The sequence below is a fragment of the Parasteatoda tepidariorum genome, chromosome 7 (genome assembly GCF_982258835.1).
Source record: "Parasteatoda tepidariorum strain Cologne lab strain chromosome 7, Ptep-v5.0, whole genome shotgun sequence".
NCBI classification, from domain to species: domain Eukaryota; kingdom Metazoa; phylum Arthropoda; class Arachnida; order Araneae; family Theridiidae; genus Parasteatoda; species Parasteatoda tepidariorum.
The window spans coordinates 23,471,890-23,497,416 of NC_141761.1; the positions used below are offsets into that span (position 1 = coordinate 23,471,890).

General features: G+C 26.0%; 1 protein-coding gene across 1 annotated transcript in view; it reads left to right on the forward strand.

The window, feature by feature from the left end:
- LOC107456089 (inactive dipeptidyl peptidase 10-like) overlaps positions 1-25,527 on the forward strand; it is a 267,929-nt gene that overhangs the window by 223,002 nt on the left and 19,400 nt on the right. Inside the window, exons 3-12 of the mRNA XM_087167493.1 lie at positions 460-558; positions 12,006-12,100; positions 12,942-13,016; positions 13,129-13,181; positions 14,950-15,031; positions 16,604-16,724; positions 16,922-17,097; positions 18,651-18,769; positions 22,862-22,985; positions 23,086-23,238. Coding sequence (XP_087023619.1) covers positions 460-558; positions 12,006-12,100; positions 12,942-13,016; positions 13,129-13,181; positions 14,950-15,031; positions 16,604-16,724; positions 16,922-17,097; positions 18,651-18,769; positions 22,862-22,985; positions 23,086-23,238 — 1,097 coding nt within the window. The remainder of the gene's footprint in view (positions 1-459; positions 559-12,005; positions 12,101-12,941; positions 13,017-13,128; positions 13,182-14,949; positions 15,032-16,603; positions 16,725-16,921; positions 17,098-18,650; positions 18,770-22,861; positions 22,986-23,085; positions 23,239-25,527) is intronic.

Below are 25,527 nucleotides of genomic sequence, written 5' to 3' on the forward strand. Positions count from 1 at the left end.
AATGTTCTAAAAAAATCAGATTTTTGCAATTTTATTTTAAAAAAAATTTAATGGTGTAAACACAGTTTTTTTTATGAAAGCATTTTCAAACCAAATGAAATGAATAACCAAAAATGGCAATTTAGAAGAGAATGACCAGACTCTCTCTTTATACAATTATACCAAATAGATTTTTTTTTATCATAGTTGAGACATATTAAAATACTAAGTATCAATTTCTTGAAAAGAAAAATTAAGAAGACAGACTAATTTTTTATTCATTGAAACGTATTTGCCAAATAAGCGAACAAAAAGACAGCACTTTGATGAATAGTTCCAATGTGAATTAAGGATATATTGAATGATATATTTAAATATAACTTCTTGATATTTTATACTTTATATTAACATTATTCATGTATCTTCTTTGGAGTAGAAAATAATAGCATTCAGATTTAATGTGTCAATTTTAATTTTCAGAAAAAAAAGGAGATGGAATCCCAGGAGATCGAATAAAGTTAAATGAAATTATTCAAGACACGTTTGATCCCAGACGTTTCAATGGAAGTTGGATATCAGGTAAAATTAAGTTTTGTTCATGGTTAATTTATATCTAATTAAAAATCATTTAACTGCAATCTGAATAACAAAGGAAACTCGAAATCTGTAGTGAATGGTTTTAATTATTTAGCGAAGTATGCATTATTTAATCCCTATTATATTGCTTTATTAATTAAATTTGGAAATTAATTGTTATCTTTACTTAACTCTAATTGTTATTTTGATTTTTAAGGTTCATTTAGAAGAATTCTTAAATTTAGAGATTAAAAAATTTCCATTTCTTAAAATAAGTACAAAAACGTTCCATTTCAAAAAAGTCTTATTTCGAGGAAAACAATTATTGATTTTTGAATTTTGCTAATTTAAGTTGTGTTGTTTTATTTTTAGTTTGCTTGTTTAACGATGAAATTACTTGCTTCATGCAACATTAATTAATACTTGTTTCAAATTGAGTTTGTAACTCGTGCTTATTTTACAGATTTTAAAAAATTACTGAGTCATACCGACTTACTCGGAATGAGAGGTTAGTTGAAATTGTTGGAACAGTTTTGTTAAAGCACATTTATAGATTCTACATTATTATTTTATCATTAAATTGTAGCCCAGTTGTTCACTAAATAAGGATCACCACAGTGATAGTCATATTTAGAACAAGTATTTTACAATAATCAAATTTCTGTAAGCCATATGCTGATTAGCTCCGTTCGCCTCTACTCTTAAATGCGAAATACATTTTACTATTTCATTGTTAATTATTGTTTGTTTTTAATAAAGATAGTGTAAATTTATATTTATCAGAAATCAATACAAAAATGATAAAAAAAAATCTATTTCTATTTAAAGTGAAATAAAACATAGAAAATAATGCTGTTCTTTACAAACAGAGAACAGTAGAGCGCGTCACTTGAGTAAAATGTTGAGATGAACTTTTAGTTAGAATACAAGTTTATTTCAAAAGTAATATTCCTAGCACGTAGAAGAGAATTCTAGTAAAATTACCGTTCTGAATGGTAATGACATTTCTGGTACAAAAAACTACCCATAATTCTGGTTAATAAAACTAAAATATACGGTATTTAAGCCATTCATTTGGTAATTGTTTTGATCATATGGTAATGGTTAAACAGAAATTCTGGTTTCTTATTACCACATATTTAGTAACAATTACGAAACTGAAAAGTAAATTTAACCAAATAAAAAGTTTTTATGTCATTCTGTAGAGTATCATGAAAAAAGTGATAAAGTTACAATGTTTATCACATTTCATTTATAACTATATTTTTTCGTTAATTTTACCTAAATCATTCCCAAAACACTGCTCTAAAAATTACCGATCTTTTTTGGTCTTCTTATAGAGTCAGAAATATGGTAAATTTTACAATATTCTGGCAGTTTCGATCAAACTTTTTTTCTTAGTGTGATGCAAACACACAATTATATACATATTTTCATATTATATTTTATTTTAATATTAAGTAATTTTGTGTTTTTATAATTTAATAAATACAAATTTGGTTACAGCTGCATTATGCGCTTTTCTAATTTGAGTTTATGAAGTTAATGTTTAATGTTATTTTACCGTCCATTTTTCAATATTTATTAGAAATTTGTGTTTGTGATTTTTTTCCCCAACAGAAGCAAACTTATTTAGTCCAATTCAAAAAAGTCATTTTTAATATTTAACTTCCCTTTATTGAATATTTTTTTTTGTTAATTTTTTTCTGTAAAATATTTAACAGTTTGGTTGCTGATAATGTAACGAAAAGTTTTTTTTTATCGTTTAGAAAACAATTGTATTAATATCAGATACAGAGCTCTTGTTAAATTTTAAGTGATCTTGAGAATTAGAAAGTGATCGAAAAACTCTAATGGCGATAAAATCTATTCGGTGATAAAATGCTGATACAATCTTCTTGCAGAATTCTGGAAATAATTTAATTAGTATCGTCATTTGCTATCAAGTTACGATTGACATTTTACTCTAAAAATTTAGAAAGTAAAATGAATTTTGATATACGGTATGATCTATTCAGTGATAAACTTTTGTTCGTAACAGTCAGGCAACCATTACAACTTATATCGTCAACAGAAGCATACAGCTACAATTAAAATTTGATAAATTTAGCTTATCAAAATATGGTGGAAATTTCTATTGACATTAATTTTTATTAAATAACATGGCGAGAAACTCAGCATAAAGCAAACTAGAAATAATTATACATCCAACTGTTTTCAAGTGCAGAGATAAGTTGCAATTTGATTCTTTTAGAAGGGTAAAACTTTGGTTGATAATAAATGTAAATTCTTAGTTACAGTTAGATTTTATAATTTTATCTAGACATAAAAAGAGATGAAAATTTGATTAAAGAAGATTGAAAAAAATTAATTAAAAGATTTGTTGATTCTAATATCAAAGCAAACTAATAAACGTGTAATAATTACCCCTGAAGCATCTATTTATTTTTCCGGCTCTTAGAATTACGTTCATTTCGTTTTATTGATTACTGCATATTGATATTATGTTTAGTAAAAACAAATAAAAATACATGTTTTTTTTACAGTTTTAGGGAGTTAAAAATATGTAAATCAACTCCCATAAAGTTTTCATAAATTACTTTTAAATTAAATCTTCCATATAATTTTTTTTCCAGTTTTTTAATCATAAAAAAACAAGAGATATTTTTATTTTATTTTCTTATTATAAAAAAAAACAGGAGAAAGTTTTTTTAAATTTTCTAATCAGGGAAAAAAACATTGTATTTTTATACGGAGTTCTCAGACATTCTATGAAATATTTATTTACTATTAGAAAATCGCCTTTTATTTTCAGAAAAACTTTCGAATTACTTTTGAAACAATCCAATATTTGGTATTAAATTAAAATTCTACAACATCTAATTCTAAGATTATTGTTTTTTTTCTTCTTCATATTGCAGAAAACAATTTTTTTCCTCCATGATAGAACTTTATCTAGAAGTAATTATAAAAGTTTAGTTCTTAAAATTGGGGTCTGCTAAACATTTAGTTAATCGTATTTTTTTAAACTTAAAATCAAGAAATAAAGTGTTATAAAACTTTCAAGTTTCCACTTGAATAAACAAAAGAACTATAATGCAAATTAGTTTAAAGAAAATTGATTTTCTTCTAAACTTATTTATAATAATAAAATTAGAATTTTGTAATGTGTGTGTTTCTCCAGAACCTTTTATGGAAGTGTCCAAAGGCGTTCGAGCAGTGGATTGAAGTGGAAATTCTAGCCTTCGATACTAAATATCGATTTTAATTTTAATCATATGGCTCTTTATTCATGCATGGAATAGAACTTGCCATTCATAAAAGTAAAACTGCAAACATCTCTGCTTTTTTCATATATTTTAAAGATTGCATTAGTGATGTTTGTTAATTGATAATAATCAGTCGTTTACGTGTTATTTTATATTTATTTTCTTATTCGATATGTCAGTCAAATTTATTGATCAACGTGAACGTGGTAGCAAATTAGTATTTGCAAAACGAAGTTATTCTACCTCGAACAAAGTGTTTATTTAGTTATAGTTTTGCTTTAAAAAGACTTTTCTATAAAACTAAACAATTTAAATTTTACATTGATTGAAATAAATAAATAATTTATGTACTGAAAATCAAAATTAATAGAAAAATAGTACTTATTCGCTTAGGAAAGATGTAAAACTTCAATGATGCCTGAATAATTTCGGTAATAGGTATTAATTAAAATAATAAAAAGCTGTATACTAAAAAACAACAAAATGTATAGAGTTATAGGTGAAAGTCATTTAAGACAAGTGTAAAAAATCACAAAATAATTAATAACGCCAATAATCCTTAACTGACATTGGTAGTAAGATCAAATCGAAACAAAAAATACTGCATACTAGATAGTATTCTAATACAAGAAAAGAGCTTATTAGTTAAAGTGGAAGGTAAAAAAAAAAAAAAAAACACGATGCCATATGTGTCACTAAATATGTGTTCTAAATGTGTGTTCTTAATTTTGGTATAGTTACTAACTGAAATAAAAGAAAAGATCAAAATTTAAATTTTGTACTATAAAGCAAAGTTAATGATAAAACGGTTGTAATTCGTTTACGAGAAGCCTAAATATCGCCTTTCTCTTATTGTCACCAATGACGCTCATTTTATTTTGGTAATAGGCGGCTCCACTGCTATTTTTTAATTGGTGCAGTTTTAATTTGTACCAAATATGCTAATGTAGGTACAATGTCTTATATTAGTATATTTATTACCTATTTATAATGCATTAATGCTGTTGAGCTGTGATAAATAGAATATGGGAAGATAATTTTATGATCTTCAAAGGATCTTCAAAGTATCGTATAAAATTGCTTGATCGTGCTATATTTTAACTATCGTGAGTTGGTCTCGATCAAAACAATTATGTTAAATATTACTGATTGCAATTTAACTTTATTGATGAGATGAATTGCAAAATACCTGTTTTGCTTAATCTAATAACGTTAATTACCGGGAATGACAGAAAATAATAATAAATAAAAAAAATAGGAGTTATTTTAGCTCGATTAATTGCTATGGTAAATGTCTTCATTTCGACAGAAACGGGCATTTAGCTAGAAAAGAATAATCACGATCTAGTCAGTAAAGCCAATCAAATTTCTTTGAAAAAAACGTAATTTAATCCATATCTGTTTTATTTTATTTTTTCAAAATAAATAGTTTCCATTTCATCCGAATTGTACTTAAATCAATCAATTCTGGAAAGTGAAAATCGTTCATATCACTTTCCAAATATAATTGAAAACAGCATTGCAATTGAAATCTACACTCTGGAAATACTGGCGTACATATATGTGAGCATCTATACATCTTATAGTTTTAAAAAATATATAAATGTAAAAAGTGTTAACTTTTAGATAGTGTAAATATAAAATAAGTTTCAAGAAGATGATTTCTAAAAAATCAGTTTTTTATCATATAATGATTAAAAAAAAAGAAGAAAAAAAGAATCTTGTATGTTGATTGCTTAAAAAGAAATGCGAGCAAGTTGCAGATTCGAATTCAAATTTAATTACTCTCAATTCAAAATTAGGTTTTGATACTCTATGACTTGTTCAATTATACTCAATCGTGTCTTGTCAATGAAGGAAAAGATAAAATAAAATTGATTGCCTTATTCATAAAAATTAAATTGAAGCTCAGTTTTACTGAAAAGAAGCAAATTCACTCTTAGAAATTCTAATTTAGTTCTTTATTTACCATGCCTTTTTCCTTTTCCATTTTTGGAGCAATAATTTGATTCTTGAAATCGAAAGAGTCGTGCTCTATTCTTTTCTATCAAATTCGGCTACTATTTGCTAAATTTTTACTACAAAAGAAAGACGAAATTATATAAAAATGATAAGTTTCAGGCTTATTCAATTGAAAAAAGGTAATCCAGGAACTTAGGCAATTAGGAAGGCAAAATGTTTTTAGCTTGGAAGCAATGCTTTTAAATATCATCTCCACATGTAAATGGAATGGGATTTTTAAATTACCTTTTAAAAGTTTTATAATATAAAATGCATTATTACTAATTTTTTTCTCTCAAAAGTGAGTAACGTTTGAAATCAAACTCATTCAAAATAGTGCATTATTGTTAAGACCCATCTATGTTTTCTTTTTAGACTAATAAAGTTGTTTAATGCTAGGATAAAAATGTTTAATTCAAATGTAAGGAAAATGCTATTATTATTCATGAACAATGAAATTAAAGTTTAAATTTTAAATATTAAAAACAATGTTTCAATTAAAGTTGTCTTTTGTTTCAGGTAAATAAAAATGACTGCACAACTTAATTAATAATATATTTTAAGATAACGTAGATAAATAAGATAATTTCCAGACATTGTGATTCATATAATTTGGTATTCTCAAAAAGAAAATTCATTTCAAGATAAGTAGGCATTATATAAAAATTAGTAGTTAAAAATAAGAGGAATGTAATATGCTTTAATAATTATATTTTTAATTTTTCGATGCTAAAAATGATGCTCCTTATTAGATTTTTTTTCATATTTTAGTTAATAAACTGTAAATGTTAATAAACTTTATTAAAAATATATCTGGTGTTAATATGCTTAAATCATTTTTATATGTTATGATACGTTTCCACAATACTGAGAAGTATTTGCAAAACTAAATCTTTTCTTCATAGTTAAGAAGATTATTTAAACATAAATATGCTTCATTCAAAAAATAAAAGTTTAGAAGAAAACGAACGTGCCACGCTTTAGTAATTCTTGCTTAAATGAATGGAATTCTAGTTTGCATTTTAAAGTATTAGAAATGATTGTTTTAATTGCTATTGCTTTCTGTAAATAAAACTGTATGTATCTCTTTATTAGAAATATATTTTGAAATAAATTATTTTAATTTTATTGAAGACTTCGAAACTATTTAAAAATAAAACTACTTTTATCAAAAGTAGGAACGGAACAAAAAAACTAATGTAATGCGCTTTTGTAAATCAAGCTTAAATGAACGAAATTATAATTGAAATTTAAACATAACAGAAATGATGTTTTTGTTTAAATGTTTCGCTTATTGAAGAATAAAACTGAAAGCATTTTTATTTCCAGTTGCGGGGAATAGAAATAAATACAAGTAGAAAGAACAGTAAACAAATCTGAATGTATGGCTTCATTAAAAATATATTTTGAGTTCATTTACTTTATATAAAAATTATTTCCATACGTTATAAAGATTGGTAAGTTGTAAATTATTAAATCCTTGTTTATAAATTGACACGTAAACCGAATAAAAACGCTGTCATTATTAGATTTCTAGCAAGCTTGCTAAATGGAGTTTTTACTTTAATACTTTTTTATTTTACGAGTTTCATTATTTTAGCTACGTCTGTATTCAAACAGTTGTTACTGTTTTAAAATATGTTAAAAAATGTTTTACTACCCACGTTCAAATTGCGTTTAAATATAAAATAAACTATAGAGTTTTAATTAGATCATGTATTTTGTAAATTATTATTTTTCTTTCTATTTAAGGAATAATTATTTATTTGATTAGAGTACTAACAAGAATCAACTTCAGTAATTTGTTTTTGAGCTGAAAAATTGAGGAAAAGACATAATTATGAAATAAAACGAAAATTAAACTATTTTCGATTTCTATAGCCTCTTTCCCTTAAGAAACTATATTCTTTTTTCACTCAATTATTTTTATTTTGAAGTTGGCTTTACTTGGAAACCAACCCATGCATTTCACTTTATCCACATGATATAGAGAAACTGCTCGATGATCTAATTAAGAGTTGGCTAGAATACTGCTTTGACTACGAGAAGGCGTTAACTATCTTAGCTGAAATGAACAGAGCCTTGCGGCCGTCTGTTGTTTGGAGATCAAACTACCCGTAACGGACACATTTTACCTTGTTAATTAGTGAGACATGCTCCTTCTGGGGCCCATTCCAAATGGCTTATTTGAAAACACTTAACTTGGGTATTAAGGAAAATAACGTCAATTCCGAAACTCAAATAGAGAAGGATCTAATTCGATTCATATGATGTTAAGCAAAAATTCCTTGTGAATAACACAAATTTATAAATAAACGACAATATTCCTTAAATTTTTAATACATATAATTCATTAAAACGCACTCAGTGGAAGTGTTGTTGCTAGTTACTCATTTATATTGCTCTTTTTCTGTATAATATATCTAAGTTTAGATTTTGTGTACATAAAGTTTGATTATTTTAAACTAATCTGAATCATTATGAAGATATTGAATGATAAAATTTTATTTGTTATTTGAATATTATTTTTTAAACAATTAATTATTAATTAAGTAAATTGAAACCCTAAAATTAAACCTATTGCAACATTTAATGAAGATTAAGAACCACAAAAATACGAAATAATAAGTTGCGTGATCATTAAGGTTTATCTTGTGTAATCTGTGCGCAATAAAGTTTAAAAAAATGACACAATGTCAACAAGTAATCAGTAGTATAGATTATTTTTTAAAACAATATAGAGCCTGACTCATCACCCACTTCTAACCTTAATCATAACAAATTAAAAAGTCATATTATGTATATATGGATTTTAGTGACCGTTTTACACAATGCTAAACATATTATGGTCTAACAGCTAATCCCCATAAGTTTTTGGCTTTTAGCAAATGCACGCTAAGTAACATATTAGCAAAAATTTATTCTACTTATTATTAAGTATTGACAAAAAATATATGCTACACTCACATTAGATACGACAATTCAAAAAATTATAATTAAATGGGTTTTGAAAGTTTAACAGAATCACAGAAAACGATAAAAGCAGTTTTCAAGATATTTTTGCTATTTTGCGCAGTAATGAAACTACTATAAATTGGCAAAAATTCAAATTTCTTTTTGTGTGAATTTTTATTTTATTTGGTATGCATTGTTATCCTTATATGTATGCACAAACTATTCCCAATTGTCTCAAAGAAATAGTTGTTTTAATAATGATAATGAATCATAGGATTATAATAAACCTGGATATATCATAGTTTCTGAGTTCAAATAATTCGTTTTAACGTAGATAGGTTATGAAAAATTTAAAAAAATTTAAAATCTTAAAATAAGAAATGTTTAAATGATTTAAACAGTCCCTATTTTCTGTAAAACGTAGTTATATTAAACACAAATTTAGCGATGCTATTATTTCAAATTTTACCTAATGTGGAAATTAGGGGATGAGACATATGAGAAATTATAAAATTGCTTTGAAGCTTATCTGAGCTGCTTCATAAAATAAATCGCGCAAATATCAAGTAAATTAAAATAGCATTATTATAAGACATAAAATATACTAAAAAAACCCTTCTAAAAATGTTAAAGTAAAACTTACAACAAACATGAACCATGGCAAACAATAATACAGAAACCAACAGATTTTAAATATTTATTACTGATAATACAATCATAAATATGAAAACATATTTCTCTAACTTTCCTGAAGAAGTTTAGTCGTCTTACTGTATAACTAATAGTACTAACTGCATAACTACATAGATCGAATAAAAATACTTAATATTGAAACGAACTTTCTTATACCAACAATTATAGCTGGCATTTGATGTATTGATTGAATTATGCGCACATGGTTAACAACTATAAATGACACATAAAGCAGCCATCTTATCATAGGATTAGGATTGATGTTTAGAAATTATAATTATGACATGCGATAATATCTTTAAATAATCGTAAATAATCATCTATATTAAATATTCAATAAATAAGGCCTAAGTAAATTATCATATGCATCTATGAAATTGATTAAAACCACAGTAATGAAGTTAGTACTTAATTTAATTATCAGAATATTCGTATATTCAAAGTAAATCTTATAACGAAGAAGTGATAGTATACTTTATCTAGAAAATGACTAACAGTTTAAGGAAAATGCATGATACATAGGGACAGATTATAAATTTACTTTTCTGTCTTTCTAAACATGTTAAGCTTCATTTAATTAAATGGTAAATTCATTGTATTTGAAAAAATTTTTTATTAATAATTAAAGGGCTGTAACTGTCAAAAATGTATATCATTTTTTTTATACAAATATAAAAAAAGAACAAAATATGTTTGAATTAATCATTGTGTTTTTTTAAATTAATCAAAAATAAATAGTTTCTTTTTTCCATAAACTAAGACAGTTGTCTCAAAAAATAGGTCATGATGAAATGACTGCGAAGCATGTTTTTTACTGTTACGTCGTATTATTTTGTGATATAAGTATATATAATTTTTAGTTTAAGCGTAAAAATTTCTAAAACACAAATTTAAAAGTCAAAAGATATTACGCAGCATGGCTTTGATCACTCAGTTTCAAATATCGAACTAACAATATTAATAATCATGAGAGAAATAATAAAGTTCAAAATATTTTCATGATATATCAAATAGTGTGCTCGTAATTATGTGTGATCAAAATTTTAAGACTCAAAGTAATAATTTTTTGCGAGTACCATTATTTTTATAAAAAAAGGTTTTGACGAAATATGTTAGTTGAAATACTTTTAATTTTTAAAATTGCGTTTTCTTAGAATTTTAATAGTTTATTTTATTACTAAATCTGTTATTTTTCGTTATTGCTAAACGTAATCAACGTAAAGTTCAAATAAATAAACTCATTCTGTAGGAAAATGTAAAATTGTCTTTAATGTAATCAAGAAATCCCCTGTAATAGAGTTTGAAAATTTCTAAGAAATAATTCAATTACACCTTGAAATGCTTTAGCCTTCTGGAAATAAACACTGCAGATAATATATTAAGTTTAATGTGGAATTTTGCCAGTCAGAATTTATTTGGTAGATGAGCTTAAAAGTTAGACACAATTAAATCAAATTAAGATTTATTTTTAACTATCAGTAATGATCTTTAAAAATTATTTAAAATTTTCTAGTTTGTTTTAAACATTGTTTTATCAAGAGCATATCAAAAGGTGTCGAGCTTTATTAATTTAAAAATCCCTCAAATTCAGATTCTTAAGTATTTTGATTCAATTGTTTATAAATATTTGATTATATATATATATATATATTTGATAAACTTATTAGAAATATTTGAACGATAAATTCATTAGCACTTTTGATTTTAGTGATACCAGAGCATTATATGAAGAAAAAAATTATACAATTTGTTTAAAAAAATAGTTTACTATGATAATCCAAATGTTATTTTTCTTCTGCTTTTGAATACTCATTTTTCTATCATTTTAATTTTTTTGAATTATGAAATTTAGTTACTTTCTTTCTGATCTCCATTGAATAAAATTTTCTTACACTGAAGACATCGTTTATTTTAAGTAGGCAGAAAAAGAAATTTTTTCCCTTTTTATGAATTGAAATACATCAATTTCAGAAGCACTTTTAAACAGACAACTAGTTATAAGAAGGTTTTTTCCCTAAAGAAAGTTTTAACAGCAATTTGAAATAAAATTTTAAATTAAGTAATGTGCATAAAACATAATAATCAAGACAAAATACGTTGAATAATATCTCATCAAACTATCAGATTTCAAGACAAACTTTGTCAACTGTAAGTTCAAAGTACATGAATAATATATGCTTCTTAATTATGTGTAGACGATAATTTAATTACGATATTGAACTGAAAACTTATGTTCTCTAAGTTGACATTTGTTTTTCTTTTCTTATCATATTAATATTCTTATCATACCAACATTTTCTCCAAATATAAAATGAAACTATTACTTGAATGCATCATAGTATAGTAAGAAAAAAAGTTTGGTCAAACTTTCAAATTAAATTTTAATACTACTTGAAACTTTTTAAGAAGTATGTTTGTTTTCAAATTTTTAAAAAATATAGGGGAAATCATTGCCTTATATTATCTTCAGCACCTACTTGATAGTCGTACTTAATAATATATTAAGATCGTTTACTATTATTCTGTTTTCAGATGATCAGTTAGAATTTAGAGATAAAAATGGCCACTTAGTTATGTATTCCGTGCGTACTAAATCATCAAAGGTTATTTTAGAGAATACAACTTTTGTAAGTATATTGTTTTATAAGTATTTAATGTACACATTTTGTTCTATTTTAAATCATTAGTAAGTTATAACAAGCAAATATTCTAATTTCTTGAAAGTTCTTGGTCCTTAAGGAAATGTTTAAAGTTTTAATTCTTCATAATTTCTACAATTTAAGAAATATGTTTCAAATAAAATGATCTCAATCATGCATCTCACCATCATTATATTAAACTCTATATAGAATACCTGTATTCAAAGGCAAAGTAGGAAATTACTTGCTATTTCACAAATTTTCAAGCTATTTCGAAGAATAAGTAATGGAAAAATCTACAGGCATTCTTTAATTATATAATTAAGGAAGTTATATAATTGTTTTAAACTTTTCATTTTTCATTTTATAGAAATAATAGACATTTTATAAAGTTCTCATCCTTCATACTGTGCTAAAGGATAAGGCCTTATATAGAATGTCCGGAAGCGATTTTATAATCCAGTGACGTTTAACGACCCACTCCCCAACATAGCATTTTTTTAAATAAAAAAAACATGATTCTTGACATTGTTTTAGTTCAGGTAAAAAATTTTAAAAATAATAAAAGCTTGTATTAAAATTGGGACTAACTACAGTCTAGAATAAAATCTCCAAAGGAGGGAGCCAGTCGTTAAAGGCCCCTGGATTGTAAACTAGCTGTCCGGAATAATACATTGACAGTAAAATATACAATTGGTATATTTGTGCTAGAATGAAATTTAATTAAAAGTAGTTAATTTTTTGTGTATTTGTAACATTAATACTAGTAATTAAATCTTTTGTTTCACAGCCATATTTTACTTAATGCATTTTTTATTATTTTCAACAGTCTGATTACGATGTAAAGAAATACAGTATATCGGCCGATCACAATTATGTTCTCTTGCTTCACGATGTAAAAAAGGTACACTGTCTTTATTTTTTATAAAGTTTAAGTAAAAATCTGTTGCATTTTGGTACTATCATAATTTAAAGTTCTTTAATTCCTGATACAAAATATTTTTCTTCTTTTCCAGCTTTATAGATATTCATTTAATGCAAAATATAAGATTTTTGATCTAGAAAACAAGTGAGTAGGGAGTTTTTATATCTATAGATGCTGTTTCCTTTCAGGTTTGTAGTTCAACTTAAAAGATGAACCTAAATAGTTTTAACGAAAGGAAATCAAACAATTTAGAAAACTAAAAGCTTAAATTGAGAAATTTTTAAGTTTCAAGCCATGTGTCTTGAGTAGCGTAAAATAATAAATGGTTATAGCATAAAAAATTGATGTGTGTAACTTTCCTTATTCTCAATATCTTTATTTTAAGCAGGGCTGATTGTGCTCCGGAAAAAATCCGGATTTTCAGAATTTTCGCTAACAGTGTCCGGAAGTTTCCGGAAATCAAATTTTCAAAGGTTTATTTTATTTTATTTGTTTGTAAGGGAGAGACAGAGATATACTTTATAACCTTATATTCATGATTAATATTCATTTTTTATCAGTAAACAGTTGTTATAATCATAAACTCAAGAAAGACATATTTGTAAATTTTAATTACTTCTCCAGGTCATCATAGGTATGTGTAAATAGTATAGGTATGTGTAAAATTTTAAATATATTTTAAGTAAACTAAGAAATATTGAGAAAAAGGGTAAAAAACCTTGTTTAAATTTTTTTCTATTTTTTCAATTCAAACTGTCTTTTTTTTTAAATTTTTTAAACTCAATTTTCCGGAATTTTGACTTGGGCTCACAATCACCCCTGTTTAAGTTAAAAACAAAATAATTTAGAAATAGTTATTAAATTTTCTTGAAAGACATAAAATATTATTTTTTTTCTCTTTTATCTTAGTTATTATAATCAATCAATAGCATTTATGAAGCAGTATCACTTAAAAATAATTTTAATGAAATTGTATTTCCTAATTATGTATTTCCTTTCCTTTTTAATTTGTGCATTTCCTTTTAAAAAATTGCTTTCAAGAGTTAAAGATTTTTTAGTCCCTTACTTGATTAATTAAACACTCTATTAAAAATTTTATAAAGCTTGAACCATAACAGTATCAAATAAAGCTGCTTTATCCTTTTCTAAGATTTACCTTATTATCGTGAAATATGATCCTACTGAGCGTTGATATCTCAATATTGCAGATCATCTTTAAGGGAAACTTTTAAATTTTACACAGTACAAAAGACATTGCAAACTTTACACGGCATTGAAGGTATGGATACTATACCTTGCCAAATTGGTTCAGGTGTTGTCAGAATTGATTCAATTGGTGTCAGAATGGTTCAAAAGAGTTTTATATAATTTTCTTGCAGTTAGAAGTTCGGAAACGCACAATTGTTATGAATAGGTAAATAAAAGTGTCCTTAGTTGATTTATAAAAAAACTAAATCATATGATACATATGAAAGAATAAATGTCTGCCATGCTACATATTGAATGAAATTTTTATCGTATTATTAGATAATATAGATTAGATATTATAATGCAATTAATAATAAAGGCCATGGATTGTGAACAACATTGCCGTAACTTTTATATTGTCTTTGAGGAATAAAGAATGAAAAGAAAAACAATTAAATATATATTTAAAAAAAGGGTTTTCGGTTTTTCTGCTCCGAAAAACTTCAGTTACTTTAAAAACTGCAAAATGTAATGCAGTAAGTTTCGTTGAAAAATATAGTTTAACGTTTTCCTAAATGTTTGGATTAAAATGACTATTCTATTACAGTTCATTTCATAAAATATGCTACCTGCTGTTAAAAGTTCATAGCTGTTTAAAATAATTGTTAACCAGAATAAATTAAATTTATAATTTTCTAAATAATGTTTATTTCAAAATTTTTAGAACGGTTTCACAACTGCATCATCCTGAGGACTTTGAAGGATATTTGCAGTATGCTGCATGGGGCCCTCGCGATAATCAATTAGTAAGTTAATATTGGTAAAATTATTATCAGGAGAAGTATAGAATTAGTAAAATTTTTATATATATAAAATTATGTAACTGTAAATTATGTAAATGCATATACAGATATCCTATGTAAGAACAGCTATAATAAATTTTTAAAGAAATACAGTTTATTAACTATAAAATACGTTACCCATTGATGTCTTTTTATTTTTTTGGATATAATTGTTCATCAAAACTATTTGCTGTTTAAAGCGCATTGTCTAGAATTTAAATCTATAATGGATATTGATTCAATATTTTTCATTTTAACACTTTTAATAGGTTTATGTTTTCGAAAATAATTTGTAACTTTAAATGATATAAATGCATATACAGATATCCTATGTAAGAACAGCTGTAATATTTTTTTAAAGAAATACAGTTTATTAGCAATAATATACGTTACCCATTGATGTCTTTTAATTTTTTTGGATATAATTGTTCATCAAAACTACTTGCTGTTTAAAGCGCATTGTCTGAAATTTAAATATATAATGGATATTAATTCAATATTTAATTTTAACATTTTTAATAGGTTTATGTTTTCAAAAATAATTTGTAACTTTAGATGATATAAATGCATATACAGATATCCTATGTAAGAACAACTATAATAAATTTGTAAAGAAATACAGTTTATTAGCAATAATATACGTTACCCATTGATGTCTTTTAATTTTTTTGGATATAATTGTTCATCAAAACTACTTGCTGTTTAAAGCGCATTGTCTTAAATTTAAATCTATAATGGATATTAATTCAATATTTAATTTTAACATTTTTAATAGGTTTATGTTTTCAAAAATAATTTGTAACTTTAAATGATATAAATGCATATACAGATATCCTATGTAAGAACAACTATAATAAATTTGTAAATAAATACAGTTTATTAGCAATAATATACGTTTCCCATTGATGTCTTTTAATTTTTTTGGATATAATTGTTCATCAAAACTACTTGCTGTTTAAAGCGCATTGTCTTAAATTTAAATCTATAATGGATATTAATTCAATAGTTAATTTTAACATTTTTAATAGGTTTATGTTTTCAAAAATAATTTGTGACTTTAAATGATATAAATGCATATACAGATATCCTATGTAAGAACAACTATAATAAATTTGTAAATAAATACAGTTTATTAGCAATAATATACGTTACCCATTGATGTCTTTTAATTTTTTTGGATATAATTGTTCATCAAAACTACTTGCTTTTTAAAGCGCATTGTCTGAAATTTAAATATATAATGGATATTAATTCAATATTTAATTTTAACATTTTTAATAGGTTTATGTTTTCAAAAATAATTTGTAACTTTAAATGATATAAATGCATATACAGATATCCTATGTAAGAACAACTATAATAAATTTGTAAAGAAATACAGTTTATTAGCAATAATATACGTTACCCATTGATGTCTTTTAATTTTTTTGGATATAATTGTTCATCAAAATTACTTGCTGTTTAAAGCGCATTGTCTGAAATTTAAATATATAATGGATATTGATTCAATATTTTTCATTTTAACATTTTTAATAGGTTTATGTTTTCGAAAATAATTTATACTATGTTCCTGAAGCAAATGGTGCCCATTATCCAGTATCTAATAGTGGAGTTGATAAAATTATATTTAATGGTATTCCAGACTATCTTTATGAAGGTAAGGTTTGTTTTAAATTATTTTATATATATATATATATATATATATATATATATATATATATATATATATATATATATATATATATATATATATATATATATATATATATATATATATATATATATATATATATATATATATATTTGTGTACGTGTGCGTCTGGCTGAATATCTGTTGCATTGAATTATTTTCAGAGGAACTTTTGAGAAGTAACAGTGCAGTATGGTGGGCGCCTGATGGTAATTCTCTTTGTTATGCAACAATTAATGATACGAAAGTCAACGCATATTACTACGATTGGTACGGGAACGTTAGCAGAAACGATTCAGAGGGTGCTTATCCTGAATTCCTTTCCTTACGCTTCCCTAAAGTAAGTGGAATTGTTGAATATTTATCCGGAACTACTTACTAAATCAAGAAGCTTTATCTTAAGACATGTTTACAACAGTACTTTACGGAAGAAGTAGTTTTAAACTTAAACAGCGCTTTAGAAATCATAGTTTGTGATCTAAGACAGAAGCATTTTTAATTTTGGAATTTCATTGTAAGAAATTGAGAATGGTTTTCTTTTCTTAATTTAAAATGTGTTTTCAAAATTAACATTTTAATAACTTTAAATTTGAAGTTGCTTGCTTATACATTACTTCTTTTGAAGAGCATGATTATTGCAAACCCTTAAGTGAAAGCTCAGAAAAATATTATTTAGGACACTACATTATAAATTTAGAAGCTTTCAACTAAGTTATACAACATTCTCCTTATTTGAACTGTCATGAAAGATACGATTTGAATAAATATTAATTTTACCAAAAGTAATTAACTGAGAATTTATAAGAGCATTATAGCTAGGAAACTTAGCTATTTTTATTTTTCTAGATTTAATATTTTATTTTATTCCAGTTTTTATTTTTCGAATAAAAGATTTTTTGAAAAAATGGTGAGATTTAAAAGAAAGAAAGGATCGAATTTTGAAAACATTTGTAGTTAAAAATATTTAAAATCTTTAATAACAGATTAAAAATCTCTAATAACTAATATTACTTGTTATCTTGTAAACCGTAAGTTTAATATAAATAATAAAAGCAAATGGAATTAGATTATGGATATCAAAAGTATTTTAGGTAAAAAAAACTGAAACACTTAACTTGCTGAATCAGAGTGTAATGCAATGCTATTCAATTATTAAAATAAGTAGTTTTTTTTTTCCAAATAATTTCAATTGCCTTTTTGTTAATTACAAGTTTAACAAAAAAAACGCAGATAAAAAATAGTTCAGTTCACAGTCATTTTAAATAATGTATAATTACAATTGTTTTATAATGTGTAAGCAATGTAGAATCTATAATATAGTCCGACTTCATTTAATACAAAATCCATCACTCTTAATATGTTAATAAATTGCGTACAAAATATATGAAATAAATATATGAAAATTATATTTTGGCTATTGCAATATAGACCAACTGATAACGTGTTTTTGACCTTTAGAAGTATACATATTATAAAACACACCGCCCAACTGCGTCTGAGCTGCAAGTCTCGCGTCTCAGGGATCTATCTTTTAGCAACCATTGCGAGAATGTCAAGTTTTTTTTCTTCACTCAAATTAGATGACGAAGATAGCGCCTGAGCTGATCCTACTTTTTTCAAGCAACAATTATAAGACAATGCGTGACAGAGTATTATATTTTTAATAAATTATACTGCTTTTCAAATAATACTGCTTTTCATTTTAATTAATTCAAATTTTAAAAAAAAATTAATCAGTTAATGTAATAAATCCTTTTTAAATCGAATGATATATTTAGTAGGTTTTAATAAATGGATATATTTATTTAGTTATAAATAAAATGGTATATTTAAAAAAGTTTTAACTAAGTGATAAACACAATGAAATGCATATTATTTTTTTCTTTTTTGTAGCCTGGCGGAGATAATCCTTCAGCATTTCTGTGGGTGGTTGACCTCCGAAATATTCCTAACATTCTAAAAAGAGACGTAAAACCACCCCGAGAAGTTCAAGACCAGTTAGTGCATGTGTGGTTTGTGATCACGAGCATTTTGCTTCGCTTTTGACTTCACCCTTTTTAAAACACACCTTTTACTTGCATCATACGTTTTGTTCTTTTTCATTTTATGGTTTGTAATTTTTTAATTTCTGTCATCAACTTGATGCTTTTTTGGAATGAACTCTTTTATGTTTTGTTAGAAAATTCTGATATTTTATTACTGCTAGTCCAAAAAAAAATTAAATTTATATGTTTTGGTAAATAAGACGAAAATCTCGAAACATATGCATTTCAAATGTACTTTAATGAACTATATCATATGTTAAACTTTACCCTCTCAACTTCACTACCAAGTAGTGGTGTTAGAGAAACTTCGAAATCCTGAATAGGAATCTTGCTTTGCTAATTTGAATTTTCCAGAGAAAATAAACAGATCCAGTGGCAAAATTGCAACGACACGGCGACATTGTCGCAGAACGTTGCAGAGTTCTTGAATAAAGATTTTTCTTTGGAGAAGTAAAAAATTGTAGTTTTCTTTTATACGGAAATTTACTCGTAATATTTTAATCATACATTCAGATAATCACGCATTTGACGCTCTCAATTTACGCTGATATTATCGCAAATCGATGTAATGTTTTGATTGAATTTTCGGCAGTTATTAATATTGATTTCGTTAGGTTTTTAAATAATTCGATACATTTCAAACAATATAGAAAATTCGAATCATGCATTTGAGTACTTACTTTATAAGCAATGATTATATCTAATTTTTAGCAGTAATTACAGTTTAGCAGTTATTTCTCCATATATTTTAAGTCCGATATTCTTTATACGATATTATTTATTACAACAACGCATTTCAAAACGAAACACGCATTTGAGGACTTCCACTCGAGTGATTTCGTCATCGATCTTTTTTCCGGCAACGCATTTTATCTCCCCCCCCCCAAAAAAAAAGAAAAATGCAGGAATATCACCCATAATATTAGAGTAAAAAACTATTACATGTTCAATCAAAAAAATTATAATAATTTTTGCTATTTTGAATTAGTAACATATATGTTTGTTTTCATGAAAAGTATCTTGCAGAAAGATATTAATGCTAGGGAGTTTTGTGACAGATAGCTTGAAAAAATTCTGTAAAAAGTGCAGAGAAGAATCAACATATAAATTTTAGCATTTTGATCGACAGAACAAAATAACTTTCAACAAAAAAAATTAATGCTTTGCAAATTGTTCAAAAGGGAGAAACCTCGAGAAATGCATCTTGAAAAAAAAAAGGATAAAAATGGAGAAGATAGAAAATTTTATGACACCCAAACTCAACTGCCCCTTTGCTTACTTTTGGGATAGGGACGAAATATTGAGTTTATAGTGACGAAATTTTTCAACATCATATTTATTAATTTTAATACAAAAATCATTCATCCAAAATTAATAGTTTAAAATACAAGTCAATAAATTTTCCGAAGAAGAATCCAATTTTCCGAAGAAGAATCCAATTTTATTTAGAATATTAAAGTATCCCTTCCTTAGCAGACGTGGTTATGGGGTCCAGCTTGCAGTCATTCGATATGTGTTTTGATAAATCCAACAATTCTCGAATCACCACTGCTCAGATCTCTTTACTTAAAAAAATAATTGTATCCTGCTTTCATTTTTGTTTATTAATGCATTATAGGTAGTGTAAGATGCAAAATTAAATCAGTTCAATCGGAGCACTCTCTTCTGGAGAAACAAAATTTAAAAAAAAATTTTTTTATTCCTTTTAATATTGTCCATAATTTTTTACAAACTATATAAATTTGTTTTTTGATATTAAAATAACAATATTTTCGATTAATTAAATACCACATTTTCAAATTAAATATTAATTTTTAAAATAATTCTATAAAGTTAAACTAAGTAATATTAAATACACCATCAGGCATCAAATAGTTTCTATGAGTGCGTTATAATACTTTTCAAAAATTTCTTTTTTTATTAAATTACCTTAATCAGCTCAAAATACATAGAAATTATTTATCTTATAGATATTTAATAGAAATCTTATAAATTCAAATAAGATATAGATTTTAATTTGCTAACATTATTATATTGCTTATAAACAAACTTATTATCTTTCACAAATCTATAAGAATTTATAGGATAAAAACAATGTGATTATATAGTTTTATTTTGAAAAGCATTAGTTCTTGAATAAAATAATAGTTTGCTTTACCGATTCAACCTCTATTAGACAATATTAGAGCTTTTGAAAAGAAATAAATAAGCAGATAGTTCAGAATTATTTCTGAGAAAATTAATTATTTAAAGTATGTGTATTTTTTATGCTATAAAAAATAAACCTATCAAAAATTATACGAAACGATTTTAAGAAGTTTTTGAATAATTTGTTTTTTCTCAAGAGAAAATTAAGTTCACCCATGAGTTAGTATTAATCAGAAATACTAAAAATAAAAATGCTTTTCATAAAAAAAATATTATAAGTGATTGGATGGTGACAGGTTTGCAGCTTTTTTAAAAAAAAGAAATCAAGTTTAATTCTTAATTAAGTTTAAGAAAATTAGTTTCATAATGTTAAAGATTTATCTCAGATAATTAGTTAAAAATAGTAGTTTGTTCCTTCTGAAAGAAATATATGCTTTTTTTTAATTAATATTTTTCTAAATGTATCAAATTAATTATATTTTTTTTTTCAAATGATCTGCCTGAGCAGTATATAATTCTCAAAAATCAATTATTATTTTATTCCCATATAAGTCATTTTGGTAAATAAAACGTTACCGTTAAAAAGAAAGGTCTTTTCTGATTCTTAAATAAATTTGACTCCTGAATTATCGCTTCGTACATGATGTGTTCCGGTTTTAGTTATCTATTCATGATTAAGTTTATAAGAGCATGTTTTACTTGGGCAATTATTTACTAAAACTTTTATTACAGGACACAGGCCCTGCTGTAACTGTTTTATTGTATTATGCTTAGTAATAATTAAATATATATGTATATATATTTAAAATGTTTGCTTCATAAATCCCTTTAAGAAACGCAGAGATTTGGAAGTAAACGACATAATACGCCATGCATGCAGAATTTTTTTTCATTTGCACTGATTCATTTATACAAGGATTTGTCTGATTTAACGCGTAACTCTTAGTTTAGGAAATTGCATGAAAATATTTGGTTTTTATTTGCTGGTTAATTACTTTTTTCTAGGAATATATGGGTAGACCAATGCAGTATATTTCGCATTTAGACCACATATTTTTGCAACACTTTTAATGTATTTGAGCGTTAAAAATAATTTAACTACTTTTATATAAACTATTTTTTTCTATTTGTACCAAGTACATGTTTATATATAACAATGGATACCGCATCCTTACATTAAATTCGTAACCTGCTTCAGTTTATTTCTAATACTTTTTTTCAGTAATCTTCAATTCAGCATGCCTGCTCCAGAATATTATTTTAAACATTATGGATGTGAATTTATAATTTTTGGTTATACGATTTAAAGCATGTAAGGATCATATAAGTTTAAACTTTGCATCAACTATGCAATTATAAAATTTTATTCTTTAAATTCTGTTTAAACTTTGCGAGTAGAGCTAATATACATTTTTAGAAGCAATAGAAGATAACGCTCATGGATTTGCAGAGTATACTATGATAGTTAAGATAGGACAAAAGATGGTGGTAGCAATCACCTGGTATCACCTGGTAAGTCTCTCCAACTGCCTAAATAGTCGTAGGCTTTTCCAGCTCTGAAGTCACCGAAAACACAACAAATAGTGGATTCTGAATCGCTCAGAAACTATCGGAGAGAGCGCAGTCTATTCGAAATAAGCCTTTGTAGCAGAGAATCGCACTACTCTCCAAGCCAGAGAAGACGGAGCTCTGACCTACAAAATTTAAAATTGTAAAATTTTAATCGTTATAAAATTATATAAGAACTGCTCTTCATTTTGTACTTTTTTTAACTTCGGCTTACTATTTCTACCCATGTATTCCATTTAAAGTTAATTAGCTCTATCTAGCTCCTGCATGCGCAAAGCTGCCTGACTGGAAATAAATCTGATGCACTTATTGCAGAATTTAATTGCTCTAGTTTCCTTTCAGGGATCATTATTTTACATCTGTTCAGTGGATTGATAGTCAAAGTTTAGCTGTTATTTGGTTAGCTAGATCTCAGAACTTTTCTGTAGTCACTCAGTGCTCCGCAGAGCTTTGGTATTGTGTTGTGGTAAGTTTAACTGAATTCAAACTTTTGAATTAAATAAAGTTATAGATTTATATATATTTAAAAAGAATAAAAATTTCCTGTTTGATGCATCTTATTTCAGATATATGAACAGAGTCCACCGAGCAGGAAAGGTTGGGTTGATTTACGAGGTCCAATCTTTTTTGGTCAAAATGGTACCAGCTGGTACATGAGATTACCACTCCCAGAAGGACAGCATGGCCACTATAAACACGTAGCAGTTGCTTATAATGACGTAAGTCCAATAATTAACATTTCATTACTTGGTTCAAAAGAATTTAAATAATGAGTGAAAAAATTTTCAAATTTGAAATAAAATAATTTAGTTTATTTTTTAATTCAAAGCTTTATTGTAGGAATTATACTCTCAGTGTAGTGGGATTCAAAGGGTGTGGGGATTTTTGAGCTCAAATCAAGGAGCGGAACAATCAATTCAGATGTGTACTGTAGGCAATCGGACAATTTGAAAGAGTTTGTCATTCAGAATTGTTCTTAGCTTGTCAATTGTAAAGGAGTAGTGTCCCATCATGATAACGCGAGACACACGCATTATTGGTTACCCGTAAAAAGTTATTGGAACTTATATGCTGTATGTTGCGCCACCCACCATACTCGCTTGACATTGCACCGTTAGACTTCCACTTGTTTTGCTCTTTTGAAAACTCCTGGTGTGGAATTCAGATGAAGTCAGATGAAGTTAAATTCAGATGAAGTTGTTAATCAGCACCTTGTTCGGTTTTCCGCAAATAATGCCAAGTCCTTTTATGGATGCCGAATAATGAAGCTCCCTTAACAATGGCAAAAGGTCGTCGAACGAAAGGGGATATATATCATTGATTAACCTTTGACTGTTATTTAAATATATGAGTTTGGAAAATTTAGAAAAAAATCGCAATAACTTTTTTCTCAAACCAATATTTTCATAACTGCTGTAAGTTTGCAAAATTGAGTCATGACTGTTGGGAAGAGTTTTAAAGCTAGCACAGTTTATGATTATTCTAAAATTGGCCCAAAACGTCAATAGGGAAAAAAGCCATAGTCTTATAGAAAAGAAAAGCGTTCATGATCTAATTTTTCAATGTTTAAAAATTTGCTTCAATACCACATTATCTAGGTTCGTAAACATTTTCAAAAACGGAAAATACGGCACCGAGTTTAATAATTTTCATCTAGGTGGTAAAATGCCGCCAATTTAGATTTTTAAAAAAGGTTTAATAACTTTTAAAATATTTTAATTACTCTACCGTTCTAAAGCCCAGACAATTTTTCACAGCAACATGATATGTATATAGTAGATTAAAATTACTATTTGCTTCAAGTGTAAGACGCAAAAATTGTGGCTTTTATATTTTCCTTGGTGACAGGCTTCGAAAATCCACTGTTCTAGAAATATACTTTAAAAATTCGTATATATAACAAAAAAGAAAGAATATATAAGGAAAAAAACGAAAGTTTAATAGTTTTTTTCTCTGCGCAAGACTGATAATATTATGAAGGCGATTTTTTTTTCATTCTCAATTGAGGATCTTCTAATGTGACTTTTAATGGGCTCGATGTTTTAAAATAGCGCAGCATTCAGAAAAAGTATAAAATTATAAGTCAAAAATTTGCGAAAAAAAGTAGAAATTTTCAAAGGAATGTGGGATATTTAAAAAATTTTTAAGAAAAATCATGTTTTGTTTCTTATTCAGGAAATTAATAATGAAACTTTTGAGGGGTCAGGCATTTTCAAATTCGAAAATTTGTCAAAAATGCCAAATGAAGTTATCTCAAAACAACTTACATTAACGGATATATGAAAACATTTTTCTATACTGAAATTTGGACTTACTTATTCAAGAGCACGTAAAATTGTCATGCATAATAATACATTGTCCTTTTCTTAAAATTATGGGTAATATAAGTAATTCTAATCAGAAAAATTAACACGAAAAATTACATTTACAGCAAAATACAAATAGTCTGGAACGTCCATCCTGGAAGGTAAATTATTAATTTTTAAATTATTAGTGGCACAAAGTGTTTGCATATTCACCTTCTTTCAAAGTAGCACAAACTTTTACTCTCTTGCTAATCTGTCTTATCGTGTACTAAAGTGTTCAGAGTCCTATTATGTTTTCTGTTTCTGTTCATTATCTTTTATTTCTCTTTGTCATGTACACACACACACACACACACACACACACACACACACACACACACACACACACACACACACACACACACACACACACACACACACACACACACACACACATATATATATATATATATATATATATATATATATATATATATATATATATATATATATATATATATATATTTACTTGTTTCTATTTTTTTTGCTCCAAATTTAAAATTAGGTCAAAGAGGTTTTTCTTAAATTTTTTATTGCGAGATTATTACGTCATGGGAATTTCGAATTACGCATTTGACTGATCATTTTTTTATTGACACGATTTCCATCGATTTCATCGTAAACTCATGTTATGGATTTCTCATATGTTTTTATAAAATGCCG